We start from the raw sequence: 19,341 nt of genomic DNA on the forward strand, positions 1-19,341 counted from the left end.
TATGGATTTTAGTTGTTTTTTTTTGTTAAACTTGCTCCAGTTTGATCAAAAACCTTTCACACTGGTAGGACAAATCAACTTCTAAGCATTCCTATGTGGTTTGTTGTGAAGCCCTTTCTGTCATATACAGAATCGGCACACAAGGGGCACTATGAATCAAAAGGGGCGGTGGATCCAGGCAAGCAGTGGTCCTCGCTCCAGACGTCAGTGTCAAGTCAGCACCGTCAGATCCACTGTGGCCACTCAGCTGGAACTAAATGTGGACACCGAGACGCCAACTGGTAGACTGCTGCCAAGGACCTCTCACCCCGCAGCGCTTTCTGCCTCTCCTTTAGCCCCGTGTCTCAGTAATGAGCGGGAAGTCTCTGCCTCCCACCTGCACCCAAAGTCTGCCACATCACATCCTCTTATTCCATTCTGCACTTATTTAATCCCTCAGCTTAACATTTTTATTGCAGCAAATGGCAGAATAAAGGAGGGGATTAAAGGACAGAGCGTTGAAATTTGAATCCTCCGGAGTTGTCGTACTCTTATTGTTAGAACTATTTATAACCGAAAACCTGAATGTGTGACTGAAGAGTTATGGTAAGTGTGTTTGTGTAGAAGAACAATCTCTGGCACATGTGGAAGACAATGGCACTGCTAAGCTTGAAACATCTGTAAATGAGCTGGATGTGATTCCACACACACCAATTTGTGAGTCCCAACACATGACAGAGCAAATAGGATTACAGTACGGATGAAGACACATAGGATCATCCAAACACCATAAGATCAATTCCATGAAGAGATGTGGCTGAGGTTATGGCATGAAGCAGGCAGATGTGGAGAAGGCGGGGGTGAGGGGTTTACCAGGGGCGGGGCAGGGCAGCGGATTAACTGGTCACAGGTCAGACATACAGTGCAATGATCTAATGGCTTGTGCACATCAGCTTAGCTCATGTTTTCCAAAAACAAGATGGAGAAATGAGGTCAGGATTCAAGAGATGAAAAGCACCATAAATAGCACACCGAATAAATGAAATGCACCAAAGTTCATGCAGTTCAATTTTTTTTACTCCTTCTCTCCTTCTGGAATAGATCTTTGTTTTTCATAATTCCACAGGGATAGAAGCTATGAGAGGAAAGCATGTGATACACAGATAAAATTTTCTATTTTCAAACTGTAAATACATGTACCCTATTTTTTTATTTTTATTTATTTTTTTATTGTATGTTTTTGTTTGTAGTAAAAAAGGATGTTTTGTTCAACTACGGTATAATGTGCTGCTGAATCTAAATGGGGAATTGAAATGCATCAAGCCTTCACTGTGTAAAGGTTCAAACAGTGCGACATGACCAGCATGCCATATGATGAGTTTTAGCTATCACTATTTGACCAACCGGGACTACTTTGAGTCATCTGGTAATCATAAATCAGAGCAAATAAAGACCACATGTTGGATATATAATTATAATGTATGTGCCACCACTTGACCATGTTCTGCTACATTTACATTTAATGTTTGTGCATTAGACAGACGCTTTCATCAAAAGTGACTTACAAATGTTGATATAAAAATGCTATTGAGATCATAGCTAACAAAAAGCTACTCAGAAGGAAGACCTGCTAAGGTCTAGACCATTAGTCTAGTTCTTTTGGAGGTGACAGAGTGACAGTGGGGAGGGACAGAGTGCAGGATGTACAGGGTTCCTGCTAGGGCAGGAAATGCTCTTTGATGAGCTGCTTCTTCAAGATTTTCTTGAAGATAGTCAGAAATGCCATTGATCTGTTAGATCATTTCACTAAGAACACATAGAAAGTCTCTGGACTGTGTTGAGCATGCCATTGTAGTTGCAATGTGACAAAATATTAAAAAATTCAAAGCGTTTGAAGTCTTTTGCAAGGCAATGAAGACATTATAATAAGTCAGTGTGACACTTACTTCAAACAGCTATGCCATATTGTTTTTCTATAATATAGAATGCATTAAAATATATTATGACTGAATTGAAAAATTAGAGACCATTTTAAAGAAAACATGTACAAATCCACACAGAACTCCCAATCTATATAATCAAATAAATTTTACACCAGACTACATTCGAATTTATACAGTGACATTTAAAATAAATTTGTTCACACATTTTATTAATTTCTCTTCTGGCAGCTTCAAAGACCTGCCAGTGCGACAGGTAATAGGTGATCCTGGGGCCAGGGAAGGGCTGGAATGCCAAGCATGAGGTTAAGCTGTACGGTAACATCTATGTCAAAAGCCTTGTCGTGTGTAAAGCTAAATCACTTGAGCTGTTCGGATGTTGAGTAGGAGCTCCTCAGACAATCCAATAGGAACACATTCAACAAGGTCCACGGGAGCCAGGCTGACATGTGACCGGCTGCAACACCTCAAGGCTAAAGGTCAAGTCAGATTTCAGCAAATCAGAGCAGGCAAGGCATGAGCTTATACTCAGGGAGTGAAAGGAGCATGACTTGGCCTCCAACCTTTACCTACTAAGACCCTTGAAGATTTTTACACTGACCTAGAGTTGACTCGTTCATCTGGGATGTTGGCGATACTAATTACTACCTGATAGCCTCCTGGTGCCAAATGCAATTCACATCCAGCCAACTTTCCAAGAATGTGCCACACTGGCTGGTGCCAACCTCCTTTAATTCTCTTGCAGTGTTTCAGGCACAATATGCCAGCCAGGTAAATGTATTTTCTTTGTTTGAGATTGTGATATTTGGGTCTCTGTCCCAATGGTGACATCTAAGGATCAAGCTGGGATGTACCCTGAAATGATGAAGCATTTATAACAAGAAAATAAAGGAGATTAAAATAGTGCCAAGGGATGGATTCAGAATCGGTGCATTAAACTTTGACCCCACAGCTCTTCTTGCTGACTTTAGTGGCAAATATATTTGAAAGGAGAACCACAGTGATTCTGCTATTTGGACACAATTATAGGCACAGAGGTTTCTCCTAATTCAATTTCTCTCTACATCAAGGTCTACTTGCACAACCTGGTGGTGACCTCCTGATTTGCATGTTTGAGTTGATGTCTGCCCCCTGGGGTGCTCCTGCATTTTATGATGGCAGCTAATCATATCTTGACATCCAGATTGGATCCAGATCAATGTAAGGATTGGTATGAGTGGTGTGTGTTTATCGTTGGGGTTATATCACTAAATGTGTCTAGATGTTCAGTGCTGTCTCTGATTGTGTGTGTGGATCTGCAGATATAAATGCGTTCTTTGTGTATTTTTGGGCCAGTTGCCTTTCTTTGTTGATTAGATAAGAGATGCATCCTGAAGAAGGTGGACACACTGGAGGAGAGACAGAAAAGACAGGAGTGGCGTTTTTCCATCCACTCTATAGCTTAGCCCTTAGAGGCTCACACAAGTGATAACTAGTGTGTCTCTAAGTCATTCTGATAACATGGTGGTACACACAACATTCCTTGTAGTAGTTAGATACACTTGCAAGTGTACAAGATTTTCTGTCTGACTGAAATGTATGCACTGGTAGTTCCACAACAAAACCACAACATTAAACATAACATAAGAAAATCCCTAAAGATCTACAAAATAATTGACTAGTGACTGCATCAACCCTTACTGGTGTCTCAGTGATCTGAAAAAAAGAGTCTTGTGTTTTTCTGACACCAGAAAAACACCAGATCCTTGAACTTAGTAGATCAAGGATCAGCCTTTTCTGATCCTTGATCTACTAAGTTGCAACAATAGCAGTCTCCAGTGCAGACGATGTTACTGAGTGAAAAACACTTTTTTCAGTAAAAATAGGGTGTAGAAAGTCAGTAAAAAGATATGAGGTAAGAAGCCTTTATAAAGGCAATTCATTTTCTAAATTATTTCCAAAATACAGTTTACTGAAGTTTCAATAGAGAGAGAGATAGTCCACATGCTTCATAGCAATAACAAACAAACAGCTTGGTTATACACTGAGCAAAAAGAAAGAAAAAGCTGAACTTTTTATTACATTACACTGGCTCAGATACCAGATCGATTTCAAAGCTGAAAACTTTGCTGACACAGAGGTTGGGGGTCACTTGGGGCTACACAAAGCAGTGACATGCCATGGACGGTCACAGGATATTGGTAGATAAACAACCGGAGCAGGAAAACAGTGTTGAGGATTAGGAGTCATTGCATCAGTGAGGGATCAGCACAGCCTATCTCATTAGTTCCTGGCACAATAAGCAAAGAAACCATCTAAGCACTTTCTGCTTCCTAGGCCACAAACAAGTCATTATTACACCTTTGTATTGCTTTTCATTTTCAAAATAAAATATTTTCCTCTTCTGCTTTCATATTTCTCACCCAGTTACATTCGTTTTGTGGGTGATTCTACATTTCTAAGCAATATTCAAGCAAATATAGGTTATATTTCTAAGCACAAAGAAATAATGCTTTGCTTTTGTATTAATAATGTTCAGAGTCGGGACTGCACAGTGGCACAGTTAGTGGAGCTGTTGCCTTGCAGCAAGAAGGTCCTGGGTTCGATTCCCGGCCCGGGGTCTTTCTGCATGGAGTTTGCATGTTCTCCCTGTGCATGGTAGATTCTCTCCAGGTTCTCTGGCTTCCTCCCACAGTCCAAAGACATGACTGTCATGTTAATTGGTCTCTCTAAATTCTCCCTAGGTGTGAGTGTGTGTGTGAATGGTTGTTTGTCCTGTATGTTGCCCTGCGACAGACTGGCGACCTGTCCAGGGTGAACCCTGCCTCTCCCCCGGAACATAGCTGGAGTTATTATTGTAGAGAGTCATAGCTGTTGGCAGGAACAATCTCTTGCAGCGGTCAGTATTATAGCAAATTTGAAGATAGTCTGTTTTCCTAGTCTCATGAAGAGGATGGCAGGATTGTCCATAATTTTCTTGATTTTATGAAGAATACTTCTTTGCATCATCGTCTACAGTGGTTTCACAGTTGACCCGAAAACAGAACCAGCTTTCTTTACCAGCTTGAGGAGCCTTCTTAAATTCCTGGTTCTGATGCTGCTGCCCCAACAGATGATGACAGAAGAGATGATACTCTCAACAACAAACTTATAGAAGATATGCAGTATCTTGCTGCAAACGCACAAGGACCTTAGCATCCTCAAGAAATACATCCTGCTCTCTCTCGTTTTACAGATGGCTTCAGTATTGAGTCTCTAGCCCAGTCTGTTGTCCAGGTGAACACTGAAGTATTTATATTTCTCAACCACCTCCAGTCTGTTGTCCAGGTGAACACTGAAGTATTTATATTTCTCAACCACCTCCACTTCTTCTCCCATGATGGAAATAGGGCTTGATCTAATCCTGCTCCTCCCTAAATCAACAAATCATCTTTGTTTTGTTTACATTCAAGAAGATGATTGTTCCCACAAAGCAATCCACCAGATCTCTGTACTCAGTTTCTTGTCCATCTCTGATACACAACCGCAGAATCATTTGAATATTTCTGTAGATGACAAAAGTCGGACTTGTGCTGGAAGTCTGATGTGTACAGAGTGAAAAGGAATAGTGAGAGTACAGTCCCCTGTGGTGCTCCTGTGTTACCAGGCATCGTCAGGTAGTCACATATCCAGGTGACTGTTGAGGCCCCCGCCTGTGTCTTCTGGAGATTCTGATAAAGTTGATCAGGCTGAATTGTATTAAATGCAGTGGAGTAACCAAAGAACATGATCCTCACAGTGCTGCCTGTTTTCTCCAGATGACAGAGGATTTGTTGAAGCAAGTGTAAAATGGTATCTTCAACTCCAATTCCATGGCGATAAGTAAACTGCTGTGGGACCTAAAACACGCTTGTCCACTTACTCAGGTAGGCACACCCGAGTAAGTCTCTCCTGGAGAGTAACCTCTCTTTTTATTAAATTGAAGATGATAATATTACTTACAATTGCATGTAAAGTTTTTAGAGCCCAAAACCTCTTAATAGAACATTTCAACAAAAACCTAGACTATCCCTTGAAATACTACTCTCTGCTTCACACTTTCAGCCCAAGTTCTTTGAATAGGCCTATACATTCCAGTCATATTGTGCTACTCTGCAATTCAGTTGACAAGTGTTTGTTTTAAAGAAGAAGAAATGGCAGACAAAACCAGACATCATCACCTAATTTTTTTAAGATACTCTTGTTATCTCGCCAACAGTCTTTGTAGCAGTAAAGATTACTAGCAAAGAGACTCTTGTATGCCAGTGACAATTGTGAAAGACAAGATGTGATTTCTTAATGAGCGGATAAAGACACAGGGAAGATATGGGATAAAGACAGCAGCTAAACTCATAATAGCAGTTTATGTTCTAGCACTCACTGTGTTTCTCTGGGATTATTGGATTAATTGCACACCAGGGAGTGCATTTAAAAACAGTTCACACCCACAAAAAGGATGCATATTACTCAGGGCTACTACTTTGGCGCTCTGTCACCACCCTAAAACTATCCACAATTCCACAACAACTGGGATTAAAAACATGCTAGTTACCTTTCAGGTTGCCATTGATTGCTACTTCTATGAGGTTGTACATACATGATGTGCATGTTACTTTTCTCAGTAGCTGTTGCATGTCAAGCTCAGAGGGAAAGGCTGGGCAGATTAGAGCATGTGTCGACTCAATGAGAAGAGGCCATATGGGCAAATGTGATCCATGTCCATAGAGCACTAATCTGGGGATGCCCTCCGAGCAACTAAAGATGGACACTACATGCAGAAGTTAAGAGGCTTGAGGATTGCAAAGCAGCAGGTGGCCAGCTCTGCTGTACCTTGCATAGGAGCGCCCCCATCTGACCGAGATTACTGATGGAAGATATAGACTTGACCATGCAAGAAGGTTTTAAACATTTTCATACCAAGCTGTAAACTGAAACTCTATGTGAAACTCTTTTAAAGTTTACAATATAGCTGACCACTGATTGGTAGGTTATCTTAAAGTCACATTTTAATAGAAACGGGCTGAATATACAGAATGATAGAAAAGCTACATTCATCCATCCATCCATCTTCTTCCACTTCCACCCGGGGTCGGGTCGCGGGGGTAGCAGCTTCAGAAGGGAGGCCCAGACTTTCCTCTCCCCAGCCACTTCTTCCAGCTCCTCCGGAGGAACCCCAAGGTGTTCCCAGGCCAGCCAAGAGACATAGTCCCTCCAGCGTGTCCTGGGTCTTCCCCGGGGCCTCCTCCTGGTGGGACGTGGCCGGAACACCTCACCAAGGAGGCGTCCAGGAGGCATCCTGACCAGATGCCTGAGCCGCCACCAAAGCTACAGTGCATGTAAAATATGTCAATTTGGGTACAACTAAGTCTTTTGGAGAATGGTCGACCAGGTTTCTAGTCTTCTTGAAATAAGTCTCATTCATATCAAGTTCAGTTATAGTGTTCACTCAAATTATTATTTTATTTCAAAGGATTTTTTCTGCTCTACTGGCCTTTATTATGTAGTAAATTGACAGTAAAGCAGGTTGTGAGAGAGGAGGAATACATATGGCAAATGTCAAGACTTCAACCATGATAGCCGCGTCGAGGACTGAGAACTTTGTACATATATTGCTTGTGTTACCCCTGCACCACTGCCAAATGAAAGTTCTTACCTCAAACTTTCACTTGACTTTAGGTCTGGACTTTGACTCGGTCACTCAAATAAATATGCTCTGATTTTAATCAGCAAAGTAGCTCTGCTAATATGTTATGGGTTATTGTCCTTTGGAAGGTAGACTGCCACCATTGCATCTTTTACAGCCCCTTTATGTTTTTTCTTCAATTTTTGACCTACATTGAAGTGCATCGTTCTTTCTACCCACACTGATGAGCTTTCTAGTCCCGGCTGCAGAAGAATATAATATCCACTACATGATGCTACAAGCACATATACCATGGGGGGTTCAGAGAAATGTGAAGTGTTAGCCTTCTGGCATTTTTAGTTTTTTCCACAGTGGTTAAAAAGTTAAAATGTGGTCTCATCTGACCAGAGCACCTTCTTAAACATGTCTGCTGTGTCCTCTTTTAGGCTTGTGGTAAACAGCAAAAGGGAGTTTTTGTAGTCTTGCTTCAACAATGACTTTTCTTCTTGGCATTGCTTGTATTAAAGCAGCACCTCCAGAATTACTGAGAGCCTTCTGGCTCCAGGAACTGATAAATGCTCTTTTTGCTAGCTCTGTCTACTATGGAGACAGACACATCTTGGTAGGTTTTCGCCGTAACATAACTGCTTTAAACTTCACCACCACCCTGAGATGTCTGCTGTGTTCCTAGGTCTTCACAATGTTGTTTCTTTAACAAACCTCTGAGCCCTTCAAAAAACTATTTTTAAGCTAAAATTAAAGTCGGACAAATTAAATGACACATGAATGGAATTTTTGGAACCAGATTTAATTGAGGGATATCAAAGTATAGCAGGCTTGCCAAGGTTTTCTAATTTTGATTTAGAAAAAAAACCCCAAAAAACCCCCCAAAAAACAGCTGAACCTTTTCTTTCTGCTTCACAACTGCATGATACTTTGTGTTAATCAGAAATCACAATAAAGTAGCTACATGTTTATAGTTATATGGTAAAGTGTAAAAAGGTGGCAAAATTGGAGGACTTATAAAGAGTGAATACAAAATAGCCCTCAAGGGCATATTTGGCACTAAGATGGTAATGAGATTACAAAAGCCCAATACACTGTGGAAAATTGTCTGAGTGTTTCACTGAACGTTGCTGAACTTTTATTTATTGATCAAAGGTTTTGGAATGTTTTAAGCTTTTTTATGCTATTTTATTTTTTTTTGCCTGCAATGCTGGTTTGAGTTTGACTTACAGATGGCAACACAATGCTCTGCAGAAAAGGTTTATGTGGAGCAGGGGTGAAATAAAAAAAAAAACACACTGTTTCTCAGACACATATCTAGTTATAATTAAGACAGCTCAACCACCATAAAAAAGCAATATAACAAAATCTGATAAAATGCAAAATAATTAACTGTTTGAAGCTGATTGTTGATGCAAAATTAATGATTAACAGTCACATTTAAGAGGCAGGCAGTGGAAGTGCAAGCCAATGTTCTTTTGTTTGTCTTTTTTAAGAAAGTACTGTGCTTTATCAGAAGCTCCCTTTTTGGTTGTGACACACAAATTAGATTTTAAATTGTGTTATTTTCACTTCAGACCTAAATATTAATATTGTGATCATATACATTTTTTAATCAAAAGTAATTATAAATTAAATCCTTATTACCCCACAAAATTAGAGACAATTATTTCTATTAGCTTCACCAAGTCTGGAATCCTTGACATGAGCTCTCTCCACATTATTATGATTTGGTCTGCAACTAATGTGACCCAGACAAAAGCATGAGACAGCCTCAGTGAATCCAGGTCAGAGGTTAAAGAATAGTTTGCCAGAGTTTACCTACGTATTTCCTGCAACATTAGCTGAACATGAGTTGGCTGAGCTGAGAAAACATTGAAATACATACAAAAACACAGACAACACGCAGATATTTGCAAGTGATCTTCTACCGAGACAGCCAACTTCCACCACACCAAGCTGAAAAAACAGTGGTGGGAGGACATGAGGTTCATCCGAGTGAGCCTAGATTTCCTTTTAAAGATTTAAGGCACACAAACATCCATCAGATGTGGCATGTCAGTGAGGGTGTGTGGGCGTGGGTGCGTGTGGGCGTGTGTGTGTGTGTGTAGTGATGAGGTGCAGACAGCTAGAGTGTTTCATGGTCAGCAATGCGTGGATCAGGGAGGTGAGTGTCACAGTCTAGATGAACCTAGAGCAGGATAGAGCCCATGGCATGGCAGCGCATGTGTCAACACATTTTTTCTTTAATAGAAGCCACTCCTTTTAGTCTCTGCTGTCATGTGGCAGATTGCTAAGTACATTTGCAGATATACTGGCTGTAGGAAAAGAAAAGAGCAAAATCAGCTCCCAGTACATCACAGAAGAAAAGAGATTGTAATTCCTAAAGATTGGATAAGTTTTGTAGCTACCACTTTTAATTTTTCTGAGCAAGATCAGTAAGTCTAAATAAAATCCTAACTAGCATTACAGAAAATATTCAGAAATGCAAACCACTGTAAAATAACAAAGGAACATATCAACTTATATATGTTTTGACAGGTGAAAACAGAAGGGAGTCCCTTTCTGCAGTCCATTATGGTTAATTGCAGTTTTAAGCGGTATTGCTTGTAGGAGAGCAGGGACGGTAATTAAAGTACAGGTAAGACATTAACTTACTTTTGTTAGCCATTAATCAGTGTTTACATTCAGAGAGCTCTCCCTTTGTAATTAATAATCAGCTTGGACAATGAATAATCACCTAAGAGGAAGTGATTTGTAGGTGTGTTTGTGTGTGTGCGTGTTATTAGCAAAGGGGCTTTCCCACCTTTGAAACAGCAGACTCTGTGATCAAACAACCCATCAAAAGAGATCATAAACCAAAACATTCTCACTGCTGTACACAGCACAATGCCTTCTTTATTCTGTAATTATTTATCTAAAAAAATGAATAAATTCCAAAGCGTTAGTAATATAAAAATATTGCTTTACTACTTTCTTCAAACCAATCCCATTTTACTAACAGTTTAACTGTATTTAATATAATTTGTTTTATTTGGACCATAATGCACTTTAAGCTGATTGTTCTGGAACTGGATTAGATTTAGCTGATCAATCCAGTTTACCTTGATTTGCTTACCTTTTTGCATGAAGTATACTGAGATGACATTAGCTGGGGATTTGTATGATGCAAATAAATTGAACCGAAACCAAAATAAAAACATATACAGCATAATTTATTTGTCATTATCTAAATAAACACACACTGGGATGATGGAAACCAACATTATTCCAGTTGTACACACACTCCTAATATTCCTGACACATTCAAATGAAACAGGTAAAACAATGGCCTAATTCCACCGTGTCATATTTAACCTGAACTCAACATGCCGCTTACTGACAAAATACCGCTAGTGTGACAGGTCAGTGCCAAATGCTAAAGCACTGACCTTGATAGGAGAAAATTATTATGCTTGATGTAACAAAGAGGAAAATGCACTTAATCGCAGAAGACGTAGTCAAGACTTAAACAGAAATTAATATATCTTGGTAAATGTAGAAAATACAATGCATTATGTTTAAAATTGTCATTGTAATATTGCTGAATATTGACACTATCATCAGGTTCAGCTGTGAGCATCTGCAGCAGCCTTACTCCTTCCAGCACCATGAAGATACAATAATATTAATCATGCAAAGTGTGAAATTAGGAAATGATAGTTAACATTGATTACTGAAAACTCTTTATGATGTTAATATTCCAGACATAGATGTTTTGGTGATGTATTTTTGAAATATTGTGCAGGTTAAATATGCAGTTGAACTTCACACTTGAAAGTCAGATTTTCTAAGTTCCTTGAAAGAAATACAAGACAGTCACAAGAAGCCATATTTCTGACTGGGACATATGAGAGGGGTAGATAGAAATAAAAAGTTTGAGGAAGAGAAGAATAAGAATAGAAAAAACTAATGCCCACACTGCAAATAAAGCAAAAGGAGGACTGACTCTTTATCCCATTTTGCCATGATGCTGCATGACCAATAGAAGTTGAATACTTTGCTAGCCGACAGACATTTTAGCGCGGGTCTGTCTGAACATATGCCATTCTCCACACCAGCCCCAGACTTGCCTCAGGCCCAGCTCTGCCTGGCTACACACAAGAGCAGTAGTTCACATTGTGATGTGAGCCCCTGGATATGTGTGCACGCATGTTGGGCATGACAGCAAGGATTCACTGGTTTATTTTCTGTTACTGAGAGGCTTTATCTTTAGCCCCAATTACCAACACTTACACATACACACAGGCAAACACCATGGCAACCAAGACAACAGCAGCCATGGTGGCATTTGGCTTGACTGAAATTCTGCTCCACGATGCCCTGACAGCCTTCCCTCAACCCTCTCTCAACCTTGTCACCTCTGCTGCTCTGCTGTAACTCTCACCACAATGGTCGCTGCCTGTGAACCTGCCAGGCTGCCAAGGACACAAAGATGACTGAGGCAACCTTTGACATCAGAAGCTGCCACCAAAAGACCAGAGACAAGCTGAGTTGGCAGCTCTCTTAGCAGGCTAGAGACCCAGATCTTTTCAGCCCAGTTAAAGTAGCAGGAATCAACATAGCACAAGTCAATAGTGCACACATACCAAAACGATAATGTGTCAAACAGCCCTGTGTTTGGACAATGTTAGGCACGGCAAAACTTTTAAAATTGGTGACCTCGGTACTTTGGCTGTACCGCAGCTGTCATTTGACTGACAGCAGTCGCTGAGAAGAGACCGAAGTCAGGAGAGTAAAAGAAAATGACATTTGAACATGAAATAAAGCAGTGATTTTGTTCTGAAAGCTAGGTGACATTTCAAGGAGCTGATTCACTGGTAGATGTTCAGGCCAACCACCCACCCTGCTTCATGTGGAACAAGCCATTTTCAGTTAAAGAGATGAGATAGCAATGTTAAGAGATGTACTCGCAGACATATGGGGCATGTGTAAGATGACCTATACATTCACTATGATGTCAGTGAGCAGCTTTGAAGGGAATAAAATCACAAGGTATGAACCACCGAAGCGGCGATGGAAAGGAGAGGTGAGAGAAGAATGCACAGTCCCCAGCAAAAGTATTCATACCCTTTAGACCTTTTCACATTTTGCTTGGTTACACCCATAAATTTCAATGCATTTCAATGCATTTTATTGAGGGTTTACATGATACAAAGAGGACTGGGTTTTAAGACGTTTTTACATATTAAGTTCTGAAAAATGTGTCTCACTCTTCTAGTACAAACTTTTAGTTGAATTACAGTTGCAGTCTTTTCGTATGGGTCACTTTTTACATTCAAAGACAGAAATTGTTACTCATTCTACTTTTGACAAAAGCTCAAGCCCAGTCAGATTGGATGGAGAATGTTTGTGAACAGCACTTTTCAAGTCTAGTCCCACAGATTCTCAAGGGGATGCTGTTCTGGACAGTGACTGGGTCATTTGAACACATCATTATGGTCTGATCTAAACTATTTCATTATAGGCTTGTCAGTTTAAGTGGACAACCGCAAACAGACCAAAAGTGTCTGGATGGGAATTAACTAGGCACTTTCAGATTTCTATTTTTTTCCACTATGAACAGCTTTCTGTCCACTTTCCAAACATGGAATTGTTTGTGTTGGTCCATTACCTGAAATCCACAGAAATCCATTGAATTTTATGGTTGTTGTGTGACAAAATGTGAGACAAGGTATTCCAAGTTTCCCAGATATCTGTGGGTAGGTACATATTTAACAAGTGGTGACTCAATACATTTTGAAAGGGCCTTGAAATACATAACATATATACTGTTTTCTGTTTAAAGACTGAGTTTTCTCTTTGTTTATCAGTGTGTGCATATCTAAATGTGTGTCATTCTTCAAACAACATCACAATCATCATCTCTTAACAGTCATGTTGAGGATTACAGCTTTCCTCCCTAATCCTACATTAAGGACACATTCTCATGATGGAAATGACATCATCAAGGCCAGTGAACCGCAGTGAGGGCACAGGGACAGGAGGCCAAACACTGCAGGAGAGGATTAATGAATATAGGAGGCAGAGTGGATGATGAAAAAGACAGGACAAAGAAGTCGGAAATAGAACTGAACTTGCGCTGAAAGTTTATGTAAGAAAATCTTTCTGTATTCATGTTTTAAAATAGCATGAAAGCTTAGAATACTTGAGTCTGACTGACAATGATTGCTCTCAATCAGAGCTAATTCGGCTGTATGCAGATTGATTTACTTAACACACACAAACACTCATGCAAATAAAAGAAACGTTACTATTTCATTACTAGTTTAACTGAGTTTAATACACAGTTAAACTCAAGTGTATTCATACCCCTTGAAGAATTAAATTCAATAACCTTTCTTATATTCATCCAAACAAAACCCAGACAGCTGTGTTGAGGACTAATAGCAAACACACAAGCAGTGCGCACGCTTACTCTATTTCTAGACTTTACATTATTTTTCATTATTTAAAATTAATTATATCCATATCAACAATTAATGGAAAGGCTTTACCGTTTGACAATATTCAAACTTTAAAGTATCAAGATTTTTACTCAATCCAATAATGGCAACAATCCTGCAGAGTTTAGGCTTTGAAAGATGTGACTGCTGAACAGTGTGTAGATACAGAATACCAGATTATTACCTGCAGAAACTCTAGGGCAGTCTGGCAACATGGGCTCAAGCTGTGTGTCCAGCGGCTCGGGACTCGATACCCAGTTACAACAACACTGTAGGAAACAAAACCAAGTAAACAATTATGTCAAAACATATATCATAATTTTTACTTTTGAGTACATTCTTATTATGAGAAAAGGACAGAGAACAACTACAGTTTCCTAGTGATTCAACATACAAATAGATGTAAACTGCAATCAATATCTACTTAAATCTGTAATAGTAAAAGAGACAATGTTAAAACTAAAACGGTGAAGAAAAGCTCTGTAATGTTGGCCATGTAAGAGAAACAACCGAAGGCACAGCAGAAGAGAAACAGGAACAGGTGGGCAAAAAAATAAATAACTAAATAAATAAATAACCATGCAAAAGAATTGAGTTTGAACGGTGGGGGAAGAGGAGACGAAGACAAGAACAAGCAATTAAAAGCTCTGTGGCATGCTGCTAAGACAGCTTGACGTTTGTTTGCAGTGGAGAACTGAGGCCTTCTACCATGGCTGATCACTGGGCGCCCTGGGGGGAGAGGGTGTCTGCCCCGCTTGCTGACCCATAACCCCCTGCAAACACCCCAACTCTTCTCAAACCCCTTGTGGTTGACAACTCCACTGTCAGAAAGGGAGGAAGACCTCTTTATCTGCTGTTGCTGTCTTCATCTATCTTGTGTATCGCTCCTAGTTTATATGTGCCGCCTCACACTGGGGTGTTTCACACATACAAAGTTCGAATCTGACGCTCTTTCAATAAAATGTATCAATCCCTGAAAACAGAGAACTTTACCTTTTGCTCTAGTTTTGAGTTTTCATTGACTGGGTCAGTGGATGACAGCACATCAAACTGTGTTTGTCTCTTTTGACTCTGCAGTGTGGACTGGTATGCTCTGGTTCATAGGGTTAGAACAAAAACAAGGGAATAGGGGAAACGAGACAGGGAGGCTGAGGAGGAATGCTTAGAGAAGACGCTCCCCTAGATAAGATAAAAGTTCAACAGAAGAAAGAAAAAATGTAAAGAGATTAGAATGTGCAGCTGGCGTCCTTCTGATTCACTGCTTATCTGCCCTTGTTTACTTTCACCCTGGCCCCCTGACAGCCATTACTGCGTAGTGCATGCTTGTGTGTGCGTAAAGGTTTCTGTGTGTGGGTCAGTGACTTTATTTCGGGGGAGGGTCTCCCACAAAGATGCGTTGTGATCCCTTCGAACTCAAACACACAGAAAAAAAGGCACACGTGCTTCTGAATTCTCCTCCTAACCCACAGACTTCCAAGGTGACTGACAAGTGGGACAAATTTGCAATACTTCTCCTGCTATAACCTCTAACAGACACTGTGGTATGTGAATAGTTGATTCACACAAATCAAATGAAAACAAAAACAGAACCACATTATTTCAGAAGCTTGCTGAAAATTAGAAAATGTTTAGGGGGAGTTAGTGGATCCCATAATACAAGTTTTGCTTTGAAGAGTAGGTCCATCGGTCCAAGGTTTACAAAACTCTCAGGATTTCAAAACAAGTGAAACGCTTCTGAAAAGTATCAGACTCAAGAAAGAAGTTAAAGTCAATGGTGTTGTTTAAACAAAAATGTCCAATTAAAATAAGACCAAACAGAGCAGCATGTGTAGAAAGTGAACCCCAGAATCCCATCACTGCAAGTACAGGCAAAACTGTTGCTGCTAGTGCCAATTGCTAGTGCTATTGCACCAGAAAAAGTCCAGTTCTCGAACAAACACATTTATATAAATGTGTTGTACAAGCAGATCAATCCAAATGGCGTTCTTACAGTAGCATGGTTAATTTCACTATTTCAGAGTTTGTGAAGTGTAGTTATGCTCAAGGTATTGTATATGTTTTCTGTGTTATAAAAGGGCTAGTTTCTTCATGTTGATTCATCTTTGAGTCTTGTACCACATCAAAGAGTTTGGAGATAATATCACACATTCTGTCTGAAAGTATAAGAACAAACATTCAGACCCAGAATGAACAGTGTTACTGAAAAAGAAGAAACTGACCACTACAAAGTAAAAGTTTATTTCTGATTTTTACTTATTTTACATTTTTGACATGTTTTCAATTATTAATTGAGAAAGTATAAAGGCATCAGTTATGCTGTGTGCTTGCCTTCATGTGTTTGCTATGTTTTAAAATAAAACTATTACAGAGAGAAAGTGACCCTTGAATTATTTCTATAACTTCTGTACCAGGTAAAACTTTAGTCTTTTGCCATCAACAGCTTGATGAATCTGTTCTACATCAAAGTAACTACTGTAAACCTAAGATGAAATATGTAGCCTTTTCATGTAGAAATCTAAAATCTCTAAAACTGAATAGAGTAAAAATAAAATGAGCATTGAATAAACAACAACATATAATGTTCTAGAATTACTTGACTTACTCTTTATTGAATTAAAATGATTGGGGAACTTTTTTAATTAAACAAAATGGAAAGGAGGTATCAATAAATGCCCTCTTGAATCGAGTCTGTCGTGTTTCATTCATTCCTTTGGTCACATAAATCAAACGCAACTGTATTTGGAGACAATATAGAAAAAGTGAAGCCTCAGAGGTTGAAGAAAGATCAGTGAAGAGATGAGAGGGGAAACACGAGAGGCAGCTGGGGGCTTTAGTACTGGGGGAAGATGAAAAGTCATCTTGGTAAACAGTGGCATATTGTGTATTTTTAGATCTTTTGCTTTGCCCTAGATGTGCTCTCCTCTGAGTCTGAGTTTGAGGGCAGAGCTGTGTGGAGCAGCACAGAAGCAGTGGGGCTCCTTGACTGCTACATCAAGTGTCTCATTGTATCTTCTTTAATTCATTCAGTTTGTCTGGAGGAAGATGTCAGCTGGGCTGTGGAGCAGTGGGCTGAAGGCGACTGGAGAGGGAGAGAAGGAGGGGAGTCTTTCAAAGGGCCCTCCTCCATCCCTTACAACTCCGCTATCACCACCAATGGAGACATGGAGGTTTGGCTCTGAATAGATTTGTCAAGACAACAACACACATGTGCATACAAACTCTTGCATAAATAGACACACACATACATGCACAAACACACGCAGACACACGGAGCACAAAGCCCCAGAGCTGTGGGAGACCACAGGCATAACAGCCTTCACATAAAGGCAAGGCCTGCTGGCTGGGATTAGAGAAGGGTGACATGACAATCGCATGGCACATCACATCGGCTGTCTCTGATGCATGGCATCATCACTTCAAGCTCCTCGTCTACTGATCATTCCTTGCATTCAACTAATCAACAAAAAATAAACAAATAGGTAGATAAATACAGCTTTCCCCACAACTATGTAGCTCTGTGTATGTTTCTCTCTATGCTTTAGATTGTTTCATGATTTCCACAGCATTTTAAACGTGCACAGAATCGCAAAGTTAGATGGAACTCCCCCCCACCCGCTCCCTGAGAAATGAATTTATTGTACACATTTAAGCATGGGTTATTAAAGTTTACCAAGGTTTTGAAAAGTTTACAGTTCAAAACTGCTAAATTGTCCCATCATACCTTTCCTAAGGTTAAAGAATCATTACAATCACAAGCCTGAGAAAGATAGTGAGTTCTCAGCTGTCTCTTTCGCCACTTGTTGCTGCACACTGATTGTTTAGGTGTCTGAAGGATAGCTAACACACTCAGTTTCTTCACTTTGTTTTCTGCAATGACACCATTAAAAAAAAAAAAAAAAAAAAAAGGCTTCTAAATTAAAGCAGTAGTCATTTTTGAAAATCTATAATATTCTAAGCAATAAGAACCTTAAATCTACTAAATAAATAGGATGTACTCAAAATACTCTTTATTTCCTAATTGTTTATTATTGTTTCAACGGTATTACTAAAATGTATGTTTAATTTTAAACCAAAAATGTTTGATCTAATAGAAACGCCTTAGTTTCTGGTCCATTCATTGGTTGGAATGTGACTTATTCTATAATAAGACTAAAACTTATTATAGTTATGAGACAAACGTTTTTTTTTTTTTTTTTGTTTGTTTTTTGCAAAAGCAGTTTTCTTTCCCTCCTTTTTAAAATGTAGAAGCAGGGGCTCCATTTTCTCCACCAACTACACATCTGTTTACAAAACAAACTCTGCATGGCACTTCAGCTTATTCCAGACTATTTGAAGTCTCAGAACACCAAGATTTTGGCTTAAACATTTAGTTTGAGATAAGTCTATTCCTGTTCAACAAACAGGAACAGGAACTTTCTGCTTCAGGATATATTTTATATGGGAAGGCATGCTGTTTCTTTTACATTACCAACAAAAACAGATACAAACAGGGTTGCCACCAACCACTGATGTTGGTGTGACTGCCTATATCACCTGAGAAACATCTCTCACTTAAAGCCTTTCCTCATTGTAACATAGCCACGATGGAAAACTCAAGATCAAACTAATCACTTGATAGCAGGTAAAATAAATAAATAAAATGTTATCGATAATGATGTCTTAAAAACCAGCATGTGAACACAAACAATAACAGACACATACATACAATTTGTTGAATGCTATCAATTTCTTTTCAATTACACACAATCTATTCTACTCGGTTCCAAGGCGTGTTAACTCTTTCATTCTGAGAGCAAACAGGAAGAAAAAACAGTGGCTCAGGGCCCAAAAGTCTCCTAAACTGTAGCACACACAACAGTTTTCAAGCAACTACTCTGGAGAAGTTCTTGCTCAATTTCTCTGTGCCTGCCTCTCCCATCTCCTCCAGAAGGTATATAATCTCTGTGGATTAAGATGCTTTATTCTCTTGTTTGTGCGCAAGTGTATATATATATATATATATATATATATATATATATATATATATATATATATATATATATATATGAGTGTGTGTGTCTGTGTGCTCTGGGCAGGCCACTAGAGTGTGACAGCAGGCCAGCACAGTGACAGGAGACACCTTGGAGACTGTGACAGGCTGCCAGCTGTACACCATCATTCGGATTTCTCTCTCACACTCAATTCTTCTCTCTCCGCTATTCATCTATCTCCACATACATCAGTTTATTCCCTCTCCTCCATCTGTATTCACTCCATTCAGATTGTACCTGTCTTTTTGTTTTTCCTTTTCCACAGCTCTACAATTTCTCAG

General features: G+C 39.5%; 1 protein-coding gene across 6 annotated transcripts in view; it reads right to left on the reverse strand.

Annotated features, from left to right (window-relative positions):
- fam172a (family with sequence similarity 172 member A) overlaps positions 1 to 19,341 on the reverse strand; it is a 157,242-nt gene that overhangs the window by 31,160 nt on the left and 106,741 nt on the right. For 4 of the 6 annotated variants that reach the window (XM_044111802.1, XM_044111804.1, XM_044111807.1 and 1 more), the window contains exon 10: positions 14,215 to 14,299. In XM_044111802.1, the coding sequence (XP_043967737.1) occupies positions 14,215 to 14,299 (85 nt within the window). Of the gene's footprint in view, positions 1 to 3,161; positions 3,308 to 10,739; positions 13,580 to 14,214; positions 14,300 to 19,341 lie in introns of those variants that run through there. The other 2 variants (XM_044111803.1, XM_044111805.1) reach the window with 2 other exon arrangements.

The sequence above is a fragment of the Gambusia affinis genome, linkage group LG03 (assembly GCF_019740435.1).
Source record: "Gambusia affinis linkage group LG03, SWU_Gaff_1.0, whole genome shotgun sequence".
Lineage (NCBI taxonomy): Eukaryota > Metazoa > Chordata > Actinopteri > Cyprinodontiformes > Poeciliidae > Gambusia > Gambusia affinis.